Source organism: Ochlerotatus camptorhynchus, unplaced genomic scaffold (genome assembly GCF_037179485.1).
Source record: "Ochlerotatus camptorhynchus isolate MF236.1 unplaced genomic scaffold, CSIRO-AGI_Acam_v1.1 ptg000024l, whole genome shotgun sequence".
Taxonomy (NCBI): Eukaryota; Metazoa; Arthropoda; class Insecta; order Diptera; family Culicidae; genus Ochlerotatus; species Ochlerotatus camptorhynchus.
In genome coordinates this window covers 644089-661780 of record NW_027040516.1, presented here as the reverse complement: position 1 = coordinate 661780, position 17692 = coordinate 644089, and the positions used below count along the sequence as shown (strand labels likewise).

The 17692-nt window shown below is 43.9% G+C and overlaps 1 protein-coding gene across 1 annotated transcript; it reads left to right on the top strand.

Annotated features, from left to right (window-relative positions):
* Positions 1-3955: 3955 nt before the first annotated feature.
* On the top strand, positions 3956-16397 carry LOC135707365 (nascent polypeptide-associated complex subunit alpha, muscle-specific form-like). The gene is made up of 5 exons (XM_065229184.1): positions 3956-4214; positions 4372-6577; positions 13653-15121; positions 15188-15430; positions 15496-16397. Exons 1-5 carry the CDS (start codon positions 4202-4204, stop codon positions 15861-15863), a joined length of 4299 nt encoding a protein of 1432 aa, XP_065085256.1. The 5' UTR covers positions 3956-4201; the 3' UTR covers positions 15864-16397.
* Positions 16398-17692: the final 1295 nt, after the last annotated feature.

The window sequence follows — 17692 nt, the reverse complement described above, 5'->3', positions numbered from 1 at the left end:
GATATAAATACGTCTGGAAGTAAACAGCATAGCATCATTGGAGATAATTTCAAATTGCCTTAATATAACCTTACATTACAGTGTAATAACCAAATAATTTTACTCTTACAGGGCTTCCACTATATACAATCATTGTTGATTTATTCATTAGTATTTTTGCAAAAGTATTGTTTCATGTCCAAATAACCTAGATTTTTCGGTCTATTGATTTATTGCTAAAAATAGTATCGATATTTTCAAAATATTCCATGATGCGTTAGGTCATTCTATGGCTAAATGTTTAAAGCCTACTAAAATATTAAGGGGTAATAATAATTATATATATATAAAAAAAAGGGCAATTGTTAAAAATTAAAATCTACGTTATTTGAACATTTTCATGCTTATTTTCTCTTATATTTTGCAATTCACTATTATTTAATAAACTTCAAATAAAGCATGTTATATATTTAAAATTATATTGTATACTCATAAAATGCGGGGACGGGAGGGAGCATCAGAGTATCATTGAAGTTGTAACTGGACAATGGAGTGGAGTGCCAGCCGGAGTCTAGGAGGAAATGTTCTGTCATTTTAGATAGTTGCATTTTACTCCAACAGTTGCAATGAATTTGACGCGCTCTTCTCAAACAAACCATCCCGTGGAAAACTTATCATGTATTGCGAATTTCGTGGTTCGTTTTGTTGGATCATATTGCTGGAAGGAGATTCTTTTATTCCCGCGAGTGTCGCGTAAGTGTATCTGCTTACGGGCCCGCCCAATCCTTTTTGGCCCTTCATACAGCAATATGTTGAATTCAGAATGATTACGAAATTTGATCTTGCTGTTAAGTGGAGCCGCATGCAGGGCAAGACCCAAGCTAGGATGGTGGCTTCTTACATACATATAACGATTTGGAATTTTTACAATACAATTACAACGAAACTTATGGTAAATGGACATTTTACATTAGAAGAGGACGGTTATGTGTCTTATAGTACGTTCAGACTACAGAGTTATAACATGTTATAGCGCTATCTTGATGGTGGTTTCTGTGTTGCAATTTTTTGACAACCGTTATAACATGTTATAACTCTCCAGTCTGGACAGCGTTTTAACCATTCATTTCTTATAGTTTTTGTGTTGTAGGATTTTTTACACTGGATTTTCCATATTGCATGCAAGATCGATAAAACAGAACCGATCTGAAATAAAAACATGCACCCCCTTCACCATGGCATTAGATTTGTTTTAGTTTATGTTTGGATTTCTTTTTTATTACTCGAAGTCGATTCGATTCTGCATGATTTAATCATTTCATTCCACAAGTGAATCTGTGCTAAGGTGAGATAAGGCTAATATCGAGGCTAATATATAGTCTAAAAAAACAACTTAACAGGTGCTGCTTGAAAAGTCTTTTAATGGCTGTCTGAGGTTCGGTAGAAGCATAGAGGAAACTCTAAGACCACTGGGTCCCGAAGAAAATCATTATTATTTTTGGCTCACTCAGTACCAGAACAACGGTCCCAAGCAGTCCCAAGCTATTTCACTCACCTCTGCATGTTCTGCATGAATCCACACACCCCTGATGTTATCTGTCAAACTTTCATAGCGAATCAAAACAAACATAGTGTAGTAATAGAATTTCAACTAGAATAGGGTACGTTAATCGTTTGCTTGGGACCAATAAGCTACTAAAGTGGTGAGCCAATTTGAAATCGTTAGTTTCGTATTGATTGTTGGTAGAAGCTTGCAATAAACTTACGGGCAGAAATCACCATCGCAGCAATTGGGTTCTTTAAGGGTATTAAGTTAAATGCATATTCGTAATCTGCATTAAAAATGGAACCCAAACCCAAAATTTCATCCATTTTGGTACACTGGAACTATTTTAAATTAGTATGATTACATTTGCAAAAATCACCTTATTACCGCCCCTCGGTGTCACTTTGTATGGGAGCGAGCTGTCAGTTTGTCAGTTTAGTGTCAAACAGTGAAGTTATTATTTTGCTTCAAATCTTGATTTAAAAATCTTGATTTAAGAAACGGCGAAATTATTGTATAACACCGGCCGAAATGTATTAAGGTAAGTAGGAATCTCGGTAGGAATTGCATGGGACCTCCCTTAGCTCAGTCGGTAAAGGCGCAGCTACAAAGCAAGACCATGCTGGAGGTTGCTGGGTTCGATTCCCGGTCCGGTCTATTAAACACACACATTAAGCACACAATTAAAATACAAAAATGGTACAGGCATCGAAAGTGATCAAATAATAACTGTGGAAGGGCATCTAGAACACTAAGTTGAGAGCACGCAATAAGCTAATATGCGATATGCAATAAGCTTGAAATGCGAAGAAGAAAGAAAGAAATTGCATGCGGAGACAGTTTTCAGTCGTCTTCAGCTCCAGTTAAATTAATATGGAGCAGATAATTTCCATTTTTATCAAAACAAACTTCCCGACAGAAAATATCACAGAGTGGTTTTAACACACTCTGCATGAGAACGTCGTTTACTCAAAAGTTAGTAAAAGTGCGCCTATTCACTTTTGAGCTCGCTTTTGAGTAGCCATGCTTCCCAATTAAATGAGTTTGTTCGACTCAATTTTGAGTGTTGTGAGTAACCGTGTAGGGAAAGCCCCACATGTGACATTGGATTTTACTCTCGTTCTGAATACGTTAAGCCTCGCGTTAAACATAACGTTGGACATAGTGCGCTTTATACCCCGGACAGACTATGACTTATATCATGTAATATAGGCTACCTTGCAATGAACACTCATACATCTAGTTTTCACCGAGGTTTTCACTGGAAATCCAATGTATGAGTGCTCATTGCAAGACAGCCTATATTACGTGATAAAAGCCATAGTCTGTCCAGGGTATTATAGTGCATCAATATTGTCAGTCAAGTTGGACACCAGAAAACCCCACACGTGACATTCGATTTTACTCTCGTTCTGTACTTTAAGCAGAAGTTCACCACTCCGGAAAAAATAACGTTTCGATTTTTTTTATATATTGGGAAAAGATATGAAAAATCTAAAAAAAAAACACATTTTTTCTTATTTTCTATATAAAATTCATGTCATATAATCATGGTAATTTTTGACAAGAATCTAAGTAAGAAACTGATTTTCTTGGATTTTGATAATTTTTCCCAATACTTTTAGAAAAATAAAAACGTGCTGATTTTTTTTTTTTTTCGGGCCGGTAAACTTCCCCTTGAAAATAAAGTCGGACATAGTCGCATACAGTGCATGTCTGACACTAGGTTTATCGTAATAACAAGAGTAAAATTAATTGTCGCATGTGTACTGATAAAATTTCAATGAATTTTTGCAATGTGATCAACAAATGATATATTTGTGTCGGACACATACACTCAAAGAATAAATCACATATCCAATGGAAAATATTCATTAGAATTTCACATAACTTTCATGTGATATCATAATTGGGAATTGCACCACAAAATCACATGAACCTTATGTGTCAAATGAAATTTAAGTGATTTATCATATAGAACTCATGTGATCACATGAATGTAATGTGAAATTCAGATAAATATCATTGGTTTTGTTAATGGAAAAATATTATGTGCATTCCCAATAGAAACTATATGAAACCTTTTATCCGTGTACGTAATATGTGCCATGTGTGCCACTGGGTGGATTCTGTTTATGTGTGGTCACATGAAAATCATGTGGAATTTCACATGGAAATTCGTCAATAAAAATGTGTGGAATTTTATTAGTGTGGGGTTATCCGGTTTTCAACTGTAATATTATTATTATCGGTAATGGCAACTCTGCTGACGACCGATATTAAATTCACATTTGTAATGTTTCTGACTATGGCTCGAAAATCCCCTCATACAGCCGCTACCGCCACCATTCGCCGCTGGTGCCAATTACGAGAACTGCACTTCGGCCGCGGCGATCAACGTTCAAAAAGCGCAGAGAGAGACAGAAGCCAGCCGAAAAACAAACGAACAAACACAGCAGCAAAAAGTTCGTCCGTAACAGAAAAACCGAAGGTCGTCGCGTTTAAGAGGGAAATTTTTTGCTAATTTTCACCGTTTTTCCGATAATTAAACGTGAATAGTAGTGAACGGTGCATTTTTCCATCCGTGATAAACACAATAGTGGTAACAGTGAGCAGTTTAGTGTGGTATTTACCGGTTAATTTTGGATTTTATTTTTCTCTGTTCGCACCATCAGCATGAATCGTGGAGGTAAGCGACGCAATTTTTGCGGCTATTATTGATAAAAATTGGACGCTTTGGATCCTGTCCGGGAGTGTGCCCAGGTGTAATCGATATTTTTTTTTGTTTTTTTTTTTCCTTTCTTTCCTTTTTTGCGGAATGTAAAATGGTGCAATACTGATTTCAGGAGCGGTTGGAGCAACACCAGGAAAGACTCCGTTGAAAGATGGCGGAAACCCGGTGGAGATTGGTAGAGCGACTAAATCCGGCCGGAAAGTCAAGCGTCCAGCGCATTTCGATGACTCTCCGGATACGAAGAAAACCGGCTCCTGTTTGGAGGATGTTTCACCGAAACGGAAGGAAGTTCCGGAAGCTGTGAAGAAATCTGCTCGGAAGACAATCCTCAAGAGTGTGGAAGATTCTCCGAAGAAGAATGGGGAGACTGAGGTGGAAGTGCCGAAGAAGTCCGCCAGGAAGACGCTCATGAAACAAGATTCGCGAGAGGAGGAACCGGAGAAGGCTCAGAAAACGATCTCCCGTAGGACAATGACTGTTGCTAGCAACAAGGAAGATTCTCCCGAACCGGAAACGATGAAGAAATCCGCTCGCAAGACGTTGCTTAAGTCGGCTGTGAAGAATTCGCCGTTGGAACAGGATACACCAAAGAAGGACAAACCGGAGACGGAACCACCGCAAAAGTCAGTTAAAAAGGTCGAACCGGCTGAAGACGAGACGCCGGCTGGTCCAGGAGTTTCTCGCACCGGTCGTAAAATCAAGGTTCCAGCGCATTTGAAGGAATTTGAAGACGTGGTAGTTGCAAGCCCGAAGAAGGAAGTACCGGATAAATCTGCATCGCGTAAATCGCTTGCGCCGGTTGTGAAAAAGCAGGAACCAGAGGAAAAACTTGCTCCTAAAACACCCGGAAGAGGAAGATCACTGGCTGTGTCACGAAAAGCGGCTGAACCGGATCTGGAGGAAACAAAAGGGTTGGCAAAAACTCCTCGACGAGGCAAATCACTGGCAGTTAAAATGGATGAAGATGATGATCCTTTGGCTATTCCACCAAGTTCCGAGGTCGCATCTCCGAAGAAGGTAAAGCAACCATCTCCCGTGACAGCAGCCGTAGAACCTGTAAAAGTGGCAGATCTTGCCCCGAAGACACCAAAACGAGGCAAATCCCTGGCTCCGGAAGCTACCAAGTCCCCGGTTATGGAAGATAAACTTCCGGCTAAAACTCCCTCCAAGCGAGGGAAGTCGATGGCAGCTCCAGTTCTGATTGCATCACCGGAGAAAGCTCCAAAAACTCCTAAAGCTATCCGACTGGTAGAGGACACCGCGGAACCAGTGTCTCGTTCTGGAAGGAAAATTAAGCCGAAGAAATATTTTGGAGAGTTCGAAGAAGACGAAGCCGGCCCGGTCGTTGCCAAAGTTGCTTCCCCCATTAAAACGGTTGCTAAGAGCTCGCCTGTGGTAAAGAAAGAATCCCCACCGAAGAAAGCATCTCCGGTAAAGAGGCATCAAGTTGCGGAAAAGGCGGATGAATCACCGAAGAAGAAACCTAAACTGGAACCTAAAATTACTACTGATGAGGCGAAGAAACTGGACGAGATATCGCCCAACACAGAAGAACGTCAGATTACCAAACGGGGAGTGAATGACCATCACCATCAGCTCGTGAAGGAAGAAACGCTTCCAAAAGAGGAACCCGCTGAGCAAACTTCCGAGAAAATGGACAGTGATCCGGTTGAGGAAAAGCAAGCCGACGAAGAGAAGCCTAAACGCAGCCGCAAGACGCTTCCGGCTGTCTTGATCGAAACGCTGCCAGAGCCAGAAAAGCCCGTCGAGCTACAGGAGAAGCCGAAACGTGATCGCAAAACGTTGCCAGCGCCATCCCACGATGAGGAAGAGGAACTGCCGAAAGCATCGAAAACGCCAGTCGCTCGTCGAATGACAACCGCCTTGATCGCTACGGAGGACGCCGGCAGTAGCCGTTCCGGTAGAAAAATCAAACCGAAGAAGTTTTTCGGCGAAGAAGAAGAGGAGACCAAAGCTGCCAAGCCTAAAGCTACTGCATCCAGTCCAGTAAACGGAGGAGGTCGGGGAAAAAGGAAGACTCAGGCTGCTGAGCTGGACAAAGAGAGCGTCGAGACGAAGGAGACTCCAGTCCAAGCAGTAAAGGAAGCACCCAAAGCAGAAGTGGAACAGTGTCCTTCGCGGGAGGAAATACTGGCAGTCGTGGGAGCTGTTGATCCAGTGAAAGAGTCAGATCAAAACGTGGAGCAGATGATGGAGGAACTGCACACGGAGACCCAAGTGGAAACGAAGCGTGACGATGGTGGTGATCAACCCACCCCAATGGAAGTGGACGATCAACCGGAAGTGGCCGTCGTCGGGTAAGTTCCCCCCCTTGCTATTGAATAAGCCAGTTGCATACTTACTTCCAGTTGGTACACGGTGTCTTCCACGATGATGTGTGTGTGAAATCGTTTGCGTGTGCATGTGACAATGCCTCCTCTATCCTATAGCAATCCTGCGCTGCAATATGAGACCAAAACATTTGATTGATTGATTTTAAGATACGCGTGTGTGTTTAGTATAGGACTAAAGTTGAACGCGGCGATGTGGGGCGCACTGAGCTTCAATTTGACCTTCCGGAAAAGGGACTGAATTTTATTTTTGTTTTTCTTCTTCTTAACTCTTTCATTTATACTTACTTTTTATACATTCTTTGAAATATGTATGTGTTGAAACATTTTCGAATTAAAATCAATTGCTGAAACGATATATTTTGCGTTTTTTTTATTTCGGATTGGCAATTCCCTTGTTCGGTTGGAGTCCCTGGCTCGACGGTTCGACTTTAGTTCGTTTTTCGATTTTATTTTACTTCTGACGACTGCAGCGATGTCCTTTGGCACGACACGACTTATGTTACTGTTTTGTAAGGGGTTGTTCCAAATGGTTTCAGAGGAAGTTCAGGAGACTTTTATGTTAAATTCGTAAAACTTTTCGGAGATGTTCAGACGGCGGGCGTATTATTTGGTTAGAGCTCCGGCTACCGAATGCGCATCTGAAATTACCATGGAATCTAATAACAAATTTGTTTTTGATCCAGTGCGAACCTCAACCTGAGGTAGGTTAAAACCATTAAAACAAACGATCAAACTGACATTTTGTCAGAATACAAGCAGACCCAACTTAGTGTTATCAGTAGTCCTCGTCGGAGTCGCGTTTTTCTTTCTTTCGCAACAGATTAATTTGAAGATGCTAATTTCAAATAACAGACTAAAGTGGTAATTTTTATACGATAGATGAGGAGGAGATGAAAGTATAGAATTAATAGTTCCGTTTAGAGTACGGCAGTGTGAAAATTGCATATAGAGAGTAGACAGCGAGCTAGGACAACTTTTACGAAGGTACAAATCAGTTTTATCATCTCTCTTTACCAAACTCCCCCTTTGGAGAGGGATGGTGAGAGGTGTCCCCCAGCCCGCCACCACTGGTAAAAAGAGATGATCACCGACCCGCTCATGTACCGACGATGTGTTTGAAACAGTTCTACCGATTTTTACCGCACTCCAGTTGTTGTTTGAAGAAAGGCATCCAGTCGTAGGTTTGGAAATTGCAGCTATTGTTTACCCCTACCACGGTATGTGCTCCTGTCATCGTCGGCTTGACGATCTCGAGGGGACACGGGTGGGGTAGGTGCTGCTACTGTACCTTTCGACCAATGACAGTAATGGTATGCTCCCATCCAGAGTTATGTACTTTGACTATATGTTTTAGTATTACTTCTGCGTGAAGTCAACGATTTACATGGTTGAAGATGCTAATTTCAAGTAACAGACTAAAGTCTACTCTCTATATGCAATTTTTACACTGCCGTACTCTAAACGGAACTATCAATTCTATACTTTCATCTCCTCCTCATCTATCAGTATACAAATTACCACTTTAGTCTGTTGTTTGAAATTAGCATCTTCAACTATGTAAATCGTTGATTTCACACAGAAGTAATACTAAAACATATAGTCAAAGAACAGATTAAAGTTGACTTTGTAGACCTTCCACAAGGTGTAACGATTTCATTACAGCTGCGATTCCTCTGGCTAGTGGGGAACGTATCCATAGGATGCTACGGGGTCTTACTTACTTACTTACTTACTTACTTACTTACTTACTTACTCACTTACTTACTTACTTACTTACTTACTTACTTACTTACTTACTTACTTACTTACTTACTTACTTACTTACTTACTTACTTACTTACTTACTTACTTACTTACTTACTTACTTAAAGGTCCTGTGCACCACCAGCGGTGCAAAGGGCCAACGTGAAAGACTTCCATCCTGCGTGGCTGCTCGCTTTTGCCTTGACCTGGGCCCAGGTCAGATTACTATCGACTTGCTTAATTTCCTTATTGAAGCTCCGCCGCCATGAGCCCCTGGGTCTGCCTCTGCTGCGATGTCCTGCCGGATTCCAATCCAGCGCTTGCTTGCAGATTTCGTTTCCACCCTGTCGAAGTGTGTGGCCGACCCACCTCCACTTTCGCTCTCGAATTTCTGTTGCTATCGGCTTCTGATGACATCGACGATGGAGCTCGGCATTCGAGATCCAGTTGTGAGGCCACCAGGCACGAATTATATACCGCAGGTTGATGAAGACCTGCAGCTTTTGAGTGTTCTCCGCTGATACACACCACGTCTCGCTGGCGTATAACAACACAGATTTCACGTTCGAGTTGAAAATTCTGATTTTTGTGCGTTGACTTACCTGCTTGGATCTCCATACGTTTCGTAAACTCGCAAAGGCAACCCTAGCCTTCTTGATTCGTGCACCTATGTCGCTCTTGGTCCCGCCGTCCGACGCTATTTGGCTGCCAAGATATTGGAAACTTTCGACCTTCTCCACTGGTTGCCCCGCTACCATAAAGTTGGAAGGGTTGCCCGTGTTGATATCCAACGATTTGGTCTTGTTGACGTTGATGGTGAGACCCGCCGCAGAGGAGCGTTCGGCTAGGTCATTGAGCTTACTATGCATATCAGAGCGCCGTTGTGCTAGTAGAGCAACATCATCAGCCAAATTGAAGTCCAGTCCAGAGATGCTCCATGGTGATAGGCTGCCAAAGCAGCCCACGGTTCGGTATCGGTCAATTGCACCTACCATGATCTTGTCGATTACGATGAGAAACAGTAGCGGTGATAGTATACATCCTTGTCTCACACCAGCGACTACCCGGATAGGGTCGGACAAGGCTCCGTTATGCAGAACTCTGCACGTGAAAGCCTCATACTGCGCTTCGGTGAGGTTGACGATTTTATCCGGGACTCCCTTGCGTCTCAGGGCGCCCTACAGATTCTCGTGATTGAGACGGTCGAAAGCTTTTTCGTAGTCAATGAATACCAAATAAAGAGACTTTTGGAATTCATTGACCTGCTCCAGGATGATGCGGTGCCTGACAATATGGTCCACACAAGATCTTCCGGCACGTAATCCAGCCTGCTGCCGTCGGAGAGTCGCGTCGATCTTCTCCTTTATCCGATTCAGGATAACTTTGCACAGAACTTTGAGAACAATGCACAGTAACATGATGCCTCGCCAATTGTCGCACACAGTCAGATCCCCCTTCGACCTTCGGCCGGAAAAGTCGCGGTGTCCCAGATATTACAGAATAGTTGATGCAACATTGGTGCGGATAGCATGGGTTCAGCTTTGAGCATTTCTGCTGATATGCGATCGACCCCTGGAGCCTTGTTGGATTTCATGCTTCGGATAGCTGCTTCAATCTCCTGCAGTGATGGGGCCTCGGAATTGACGCGAGTGATGCGCCGCACCCTAGGCGGATCATGCCGAGATGTTGATGGCTGGTTGGCCGTCGAAACTTGAAGATGTTGTTTGAAGTGCTCAAACCAGCGTTTCAGCTGGTCATTGGGGTCGGTAAGCAATTGTCCAGTCGTTTCCTTCACTGGCATCCTCGGGATCATCCTTGCTCCACTCAGGCGTCGTGAGATATCGTAGAGGAGGCGTATATCGCCAGTGTTTGCGGCTTTCTCCCCTTCGTCGGCCAGAGAGTTCACCCACGCTCGCTTGTCCCGTCTGCAAGAACACTTGACTTCCTTCTCTAGAGCCGAGGACCGTTGACGGGCTTCGTTCTTGGCTCCTCTGGTTCTCGCCCGCCCTATCGCAGCTTTTGCTTCTCTACGCTCCTCAATCTTCCGCCAGGTTTCATCTGTGATCCACTCTTTCCTCTGGGTGCGCAGCTCACCCAAGTTGTTCTCGCTTGTTTCTATAAAGGCATTCTTGATGGCCGTCCATTGTTCTTCTACGCTGCCACCTTCTGGAACGTCCGCAGCTCGAGTCTCAAGTTCTTCAACAAAAGACCTTTTTACCGCTGGATCTTCAAGTCGGCGTGTGTTGAACCGCCGCCCGAGTCTCTCCTCCCGTCGCTGGATCCGTGCCATGCGTAGGCGGATTTCGCCGATTAGAAGGTGATGGTCAGACGCGATGTCGGCGCTGCGTTTATTCCGGACATCAAGAAGGCTCCGTCTCCATTTTCGGCTTATGCAGATGTGGTCAATCTGATTTTCAGTATGTCCATCACGGGAAACCCACGTGACTTTGTGCACTGGCCGATGGGGGAAGAGCGAGCCGCCGATCATCATGTCGTTATTGCCACAAAATACTGCAAACAGCTCACCGTTCTCGCTCATTTCGCCGAGACCATGGCGTCCCATGTCGGAGCCGATCTTCGCATTGAAGTCGCTAGTGTAGATCTTGATGTCACCCTTTGGAACCTTATCCACGACGGCATTCAGTTGACTGTAAAAATTCTCCTTGTCCTGTAGCTCGGCAGCATCGGTTGGTGCATAACATTGGATTATGGTAAGGTTACGAACCCGTGTTCTAAATCTGGCAACGATTATCCTCTCATTAACAGGCTCCCACTTGATGAGCGCAGCACTTGCCTGGACGCTAAGTAGGAGACCAACGATGGCGGGGAGCGTTTTCACCTCGAATACCAGAATATAGTAATACCTGTCCCGACGGCAGTTTGTGTTCTCCAAAGTTTGGCCAACGAACTTCACTCACTCCAAGGATTTCTTGCTGGGCTAACGTCAATACATTCCATGATCCAATTCGTGTCCGTTGTTTTGCGCTAAAAGTCGTTGCCGTTAAATCAGTTCGATGTCTTTCTCTGTTGCTTTCTGTAACAATTGTAAAGATTTCAGAGACAGTAGGTGGTTGGCCTAATGTCTCCTATCCGCCGTGATGGGGCTGCCATCTTAGGTGTAGCTTCAGGGGAAGAGCATTTCTTATTCAGCCGCTGGATGCCAGTCAGACGCTGTTTGAGCCGCACCTCCATGGTGAACAGACGCTCGGGTTGGCGAAGCATTTCCTCTATCACCTCACGGCTGTTGGTTACCGCGCCAGTGTTCGCGTCGCACCTCCTCACTCTGCTATTGTCGGATACGGGGTCTGGAAAACTTTAATCGTCTCTTACATTTGTGCAATGCTAAAACTTTGATTAGAAAGTGCATTTGAGTTAGCAAAATACAGTCATCTGCATAACATAATAGAACTTTCGACGCACTGGACCACACTCCATGAAATATGCACTTGAAAACGTAGGTAGCTTTCGTCCATACTACTTTTCACGTAACATTTACGTTAATGTCATGTAGCCAAAAAGCATTCCCATTCTGTTAAGTTGGAATGAATTTTCACGTAATGCATGGATAGCCTAGCAATCTGTCCTTCCTCTGTCAAGATATCGGCTACGGTTAGGGCTCTGCTTATGTCCCTTCTAGTCCGGATCGGTCGACGGATTTCGGACGGATTTCGATCAACGGATTTCGTAACTGGGTAATCGAAACGGATCATTCCAAAGCAATCTACGTAGCGCAAAACGAAGCAAGCGATGTTGGTACAGATTCGATTCTCTCGGCACCGTTGTTGTAGTTTGGGTTCCGAACCGCTGAACAATACTCACGCGTCGATCGAACAATAGAGAGATTTTAGACAGTAGATGTCGGTGAAGTTTTTAGCTATCCTGAACATGAACCCTAAAGTTCTATATGCCTCATCGACAACATATGCAATGTGTTGCTTGAATGATAGCTGCAAATCCAAGATCACACCCAAGTAGCCGTAGAAATCCTCATCGCTGGAATCACCGTCTTGGCCGGCGCCGGTGGTGTAGTGGTAAGCGTGACTGCTTTCTAACACCCCAATGGGTCTGGGTTCAATCCCAGCCAAGGTCGGTGGGATTTTTCTGAGGCATAAAAATCTCTGGTCACGTCTTCCTTCGGAAGGGAAGTAAAGCCGTTGGTCCCGGCCCATGTGTGTTGTGAATGGGAGCGATATCCTCGCAGGTGTGGAAGCTACCTTCCTGCACATTCGGTTGCCGTCAATGCATGGCAATCGATGTCCGTCGGTGATTGGCACTAGATTGCGGAACAGAGACCGACGTTAAAAAAAATAAAGGAAAGGAACTTTGTGCCGCCGCATTTCAGGTGAATCATCCTGTCGCAAAAAGCCATGCACGGATTCTTCATCGTCTTTAACTGGTTTAGCGCATTGGTCACAGGCGCTCAAGGTCATAGCTGACTCAGTTTACAAAACTAATTTAGAAACAGCGGTGGAGATGCTCTAATACGCGAGGAGGAGTTGCAGAGCGTCTGATATCGACAATACCACTACAAGATGTCCGATTAGATGGCTTTTTCACTGTTTTCACAACACGAAATATGCTCCAAATAGAAGATTATCGCAACGAACTGCACTTTCCACTAACAACCAGTACAATTTTGCAAGTCTACAGAACGGGAAAAACGAAGAACGATAGCCCGTGTGATAAAAAATCATCAAATTTAACAGCGCGAAATCAAGACAATGTGAATAACAACAATTCTTCTCGTTCTCCACTCGTTCAGCAAAATAAGTGCAAGTGTGAGACACATCTTGATAGAGCTAAAATTAGGGCGTAACAGCTTTTGTAAACAATGACTTCTCTCGATGATTTATAGGAATTCAAGGCACACCCACGCAAATTGAGCGTTGCGAGTCATTCTGAACCGATCCACTTTCACCTAAATGCCTAATGTTCTGTTCTGCCTTATGTAAGATGATTGATGTGGTCTGCCTTTGGTGTTTCCACCTTTTGAAAGGGTCCCGCCAAACGTCCGTTATTGCAAATGCCCAAATGCAAATGCCTCAACCTCTCTTATTCCTTTGTTGAAGATCCGCCCTTGGGTCTGCCCCTGTAACGATGTCCTACCGGATTCCAATCCAGTGCTTCCTTGCAGATTACATTTCCGTTTTTTCGTAGTGTTTGGCCGATTCACCTTTCTGGCCGATATCTTCTGATGACATCGACACCATTCGAGATCCAGTTGTGAGGCCACCAAGCACGATAATAGATCCACTCGAACGCTAGAGCACCAATTCCATGTTTTTGTTTGTTACAGCAATGTGCAGGAAACAACAGGTGACAACCACCCACAAGAAGAGTTGGATGCTGCAGCACCGGTCGTCGAGAGCGTTCCAATATCAACGGACGATGATGTACCCGCTGAGCAGCCTAAACCAGAAGATGAAATTCAACCGGTCGAACCGGTAGCCGAAGATTCCAATCAGGAACCTGATGCTGCCGAAGATGAGGAGAGCACCCGTCCGGAGCCGGAAACACTGGAATCTGCATTGGAGGAAAATTTTCAAGAAACCTCCGTTCCCCAGACATCTCCGGCTCCTTGTCCCCCGACGGAGGAAGTCCCAAACGATCCTGCACCGTTACCTGAAGATCCACCATTGGTGGAGCAATCCGCACCGGAAGAATTGCAAACAACTACGGCGCCTGCTGAAGAACTCCAAAGCATGCCGGAGCCTGACCCAGAGCCCGAGTCAAAGCAGATTGCTGAGGATCCGGAACCCTTCGATGGTGTTCCAGAGCAGCTCATGGCTAACGACGAAGCTGTGCAAGAACAGGCAGATCCAATTCCGGCTGCAGAGTCAACCAATCAAGCAGCAGAGTTATCTGCTAGTAGCAGCTTTTCCGAGGTGCTGATGGTAGAGGATGATCCCGTTGAGCAACCCTCAGCTGTGGCTGATGACAGCAAAGGGCAACAGTACGAGTCGGTAGAGTTCCTTGAATTGTCCGGAGTAAGCACAGCTGCCAATGAACATCCAATCGATGAAGTACCGATCGAAAGCACGAATGGTCAAGAGCAGCAACAACAGCAAGCAAAAGAGCAGCTGCAAAATCGAATCACAACTCCAGAACTTGAAGATGATCTTGACAATACCGAAGTACCACCCATGGACGACATTGACGATGAAAAAGAAGAGGAACTGCTCGAGGACGTCCCGGAACCAACCGACGAATCTTTTTTGGAACGAGACCGTGACAATGAATCTATTATAGTGATACCGGATACTCCTAAACCACCGAAATCGGAAATCACTGAGGACTTTGAATTAGGCGACAAGACACCAACCCCACAAACCTCGCAGGTTACGGTCGCTAGAGTAGAATTGCCACCTTCCCCAATCATTATGAAGGAACTGGTGCCTTCAACTCCCAAAACGCCAGAGTCGACAGCTAGCAAGACAGCCACTTGCAGTCCGGACAAGCCGGAAGATCAGGAACAAGCTAATGTTCCCCTGGACGAGGTTATTGAAATCCCCGACAGTCCTATCGTTATGTTGAAGCCGGAGCTTACGGATTGCAAACCCGGCAGTGCAACAAGTACTCCCTTGAGGATGGGTTCCAAAAAGTCGGCGAAGGACCGTCTGATTGAGAACAACCGCAAACGGTCTCTTTCGGTCAGTGATGCGGAAATGGTCAAGAAAAATGTTACATTCCACAGTCCTGCCAACAGTACCATACTGGTGGATACGCTCGATGAGCGATTGAAGAAGAAAAACGAAAGCGCCAGCAGTAAGTATCTGTTTTAATAATCCAACATTTCACACGTTTAACATATTTATTTAAATCCATGCATAGAACCATCACAAGGTCACAGGAAACGCTCGTTCTCAGAACACAAGGATCCACGACAAGTCACCAGCGATGGTGCTAAGCCAGCCAAAATCAGTAAACTGCCCAACTTTAAGAACATCCATCAGCAGCAATTCAACAGAATGGAATCGATCGAAGAGTTCCACAACCGCAAGATTCAACGTGCAAGGGAGATCCTAGCCAATAGTGCCGTTAAAAGCCCGGCCGCTACATCGCTGGTCAGAAGTGGTAAGAATTGAACGATGGTGTTGTTTTGTTGCCAAAAAAAAAAAAATCCCATAATTCCCATACAGATCGCCCTCCTCTTCAAAAGTCCAGCAGCGTCCCGCCCAAGTCTCCGCATAGAAGCGGAAACGGTACCACCAGCTCATCGGCATCGAAATCCGGCATCGCTCGACCACACAAGATCCCGAAGCCAACGGAGCTACACAAACCCCTTTCCGATGCGGAACGGCAGGAGAAACGGCAGAAACAGTTCCAGGCGGCGTTTAAGCCGAAAACTGATAGCGGTACCGCCGCGGCTGGCTCAGATAAGGACACTCCGGATGCCGCCCGCCGGGTGATTGAACAAAGTCGACACAAGCAAAATCAGATCCTCAAGGGCGTGCGAACGAACAAACGGTTCGAACTGTTGATGAAATTCCGCGATGCGCAAGAATAGGTAAATGCGACACACGTGGCTCTTGGTTTAGCTACATTTCAAATTGTTCTTGGGGGCTGATTGGCTCGTCTAGGGTCCCAGTATGGTATATTTTTGCTAGCCTGGGATAATTAGTGACTGCTCTTTATTCTAGTTCGTAGCTTTAGATTACTTGTGTTTAAACCAATTCTGTTGAAATTGATATTTTCCCACACATTTTATTGCATTCAATCTTAACGAACACGATTCGCGAAATATTTGTTTTCCTTGAAATAAGAACACTACTTCGATCAGAGTGAAGCTTTTCGTTTTATTTGATTAAATCTTAACCAACATACTTTACCTGTAAGAAACTAACTCTAAACGTACAATACCGTTTTGTGAAGAAAAGAAAAATGGCAAATGGATTGACAGCAAAAAAAACCTGTTGTTAGCGTGTAAGAAGTAACTTTATGCTCTAGTAGACCTATTTATCTAGGGTCGCAAACATGTAAAGATTGAACTAACGCAAGACATCAACAACTAATAAAATAAGGACAATGGATAGTAAGTGTAGCTTCAGCGTGTTATAAATTGGTCCGAAATGCCCTGCTACAATCAATCGATATTCTAAAAATAAATCAACCAACAGATAGTGATCGTTTTATGCCGTATAAATCAACCATAAAAATTAACTAGGGGGAAATGGTGTAAAACGCGCCACCTTGATATTCGGTACAAAAAGACATTTCTGATCAACTTTTTACTGTTTAAGCTTTTGATGCGTTTCTAAGGTAAAAATGTACCAGTTTTGCTCTAAAAAAAAGTAGAATTGTCTGTACCTAGGGGCACGAATGGAAACTTTAAGTAGGACCGTGATTGGTCGGGGCATTTGTTTTTGGGTTTGATTCTTTTAATTGTTCAAAAATCTGTAGTTTTAACTCTATAATGTTTTAAATGGTGACCCTAAAAAGGGTCGTTTGTTGATTTATCTGGTGTATGTATGTAATGTATGTAAGGTAGCCACCATCCCTTCAATACTTGTCTTGTATGCAGCTCCACTTAATAGCAAGATCAATTTGAGCTACCGATCTGAATTCACAATATCGCTGTATGAAGGGCCAAAAACGGAAGGGCGGACTCGTAAGCAGAGAGACACTTACGCAAAATCCACGGGAATTTAAGAATCTCCTTCCAACGATACGCTCCAGTAAATCGAATAACACAATTTGCAATACTTATTAAGCTTCCTACTGGATGGTTTGTTAAGAAGGGCGCGTCAATCGCCCTGAAACTGTTGGAGTAGAATTCACACCACCACAATCGAATCGGTAGGATAAAGAAAATGATAGTGTTTATTCCCTCCTAGACTCCGGCTGTCAATCATACCATCGTCCAGTTTCAGTTTGAATGATACCCTGATGCTCCCTCCCAACCCAGTATTTATTTATATAATGAAAATCTCGATGAAAATATATGCAATGGAGAAGGCCGTTTGTTGTTTTATTTGGTATCCCTTAAATGGATTATTGCAGTGTTAGAAAGAATGATTGGGCACTAATGCTCAATGTACATTTCAAAAGATTCTATCTGTTTTGAACGATTCCCTTCATCGATTTTCTCATTTGATAACCAATGCTATGCAAACAAATTTCGCGCTATTTTTACCACACAGTTTGATAAAGGAGCTTCTAATCAGTGTTGGGAACATATCATGAAATCAAATCTCACCAATGCCCAAGATCACGCTTGATTTTCGTAGACAAAAATCAACAAGTAAAAAACTGCGGTTGATTTTGCAAGCTGTGATATCATAGAGGTAATATCGCAGCTCGGAATATCAAGCTAACAAAACTCACCAGCTGCAAATC

Coding starts and splice junctions, on each gene's coding strand:
- LOC135707365 (XM_065229184.1), top strand. Junction 6,578..13,652: donor CCGGAAGTGGCCGTCGTCGG/GTAAGTTCCCCC, acceptor TGTTTGTTACAG/CAATGTGCAGGAAACAACAG. Junction 15,431..15,495: donor TACATCGCTGGTCAGAAGTG/GTAAGAATTGAA, acceptor ATTCCCATACAG/ATCGCCCTCCTCTTCAAAAG.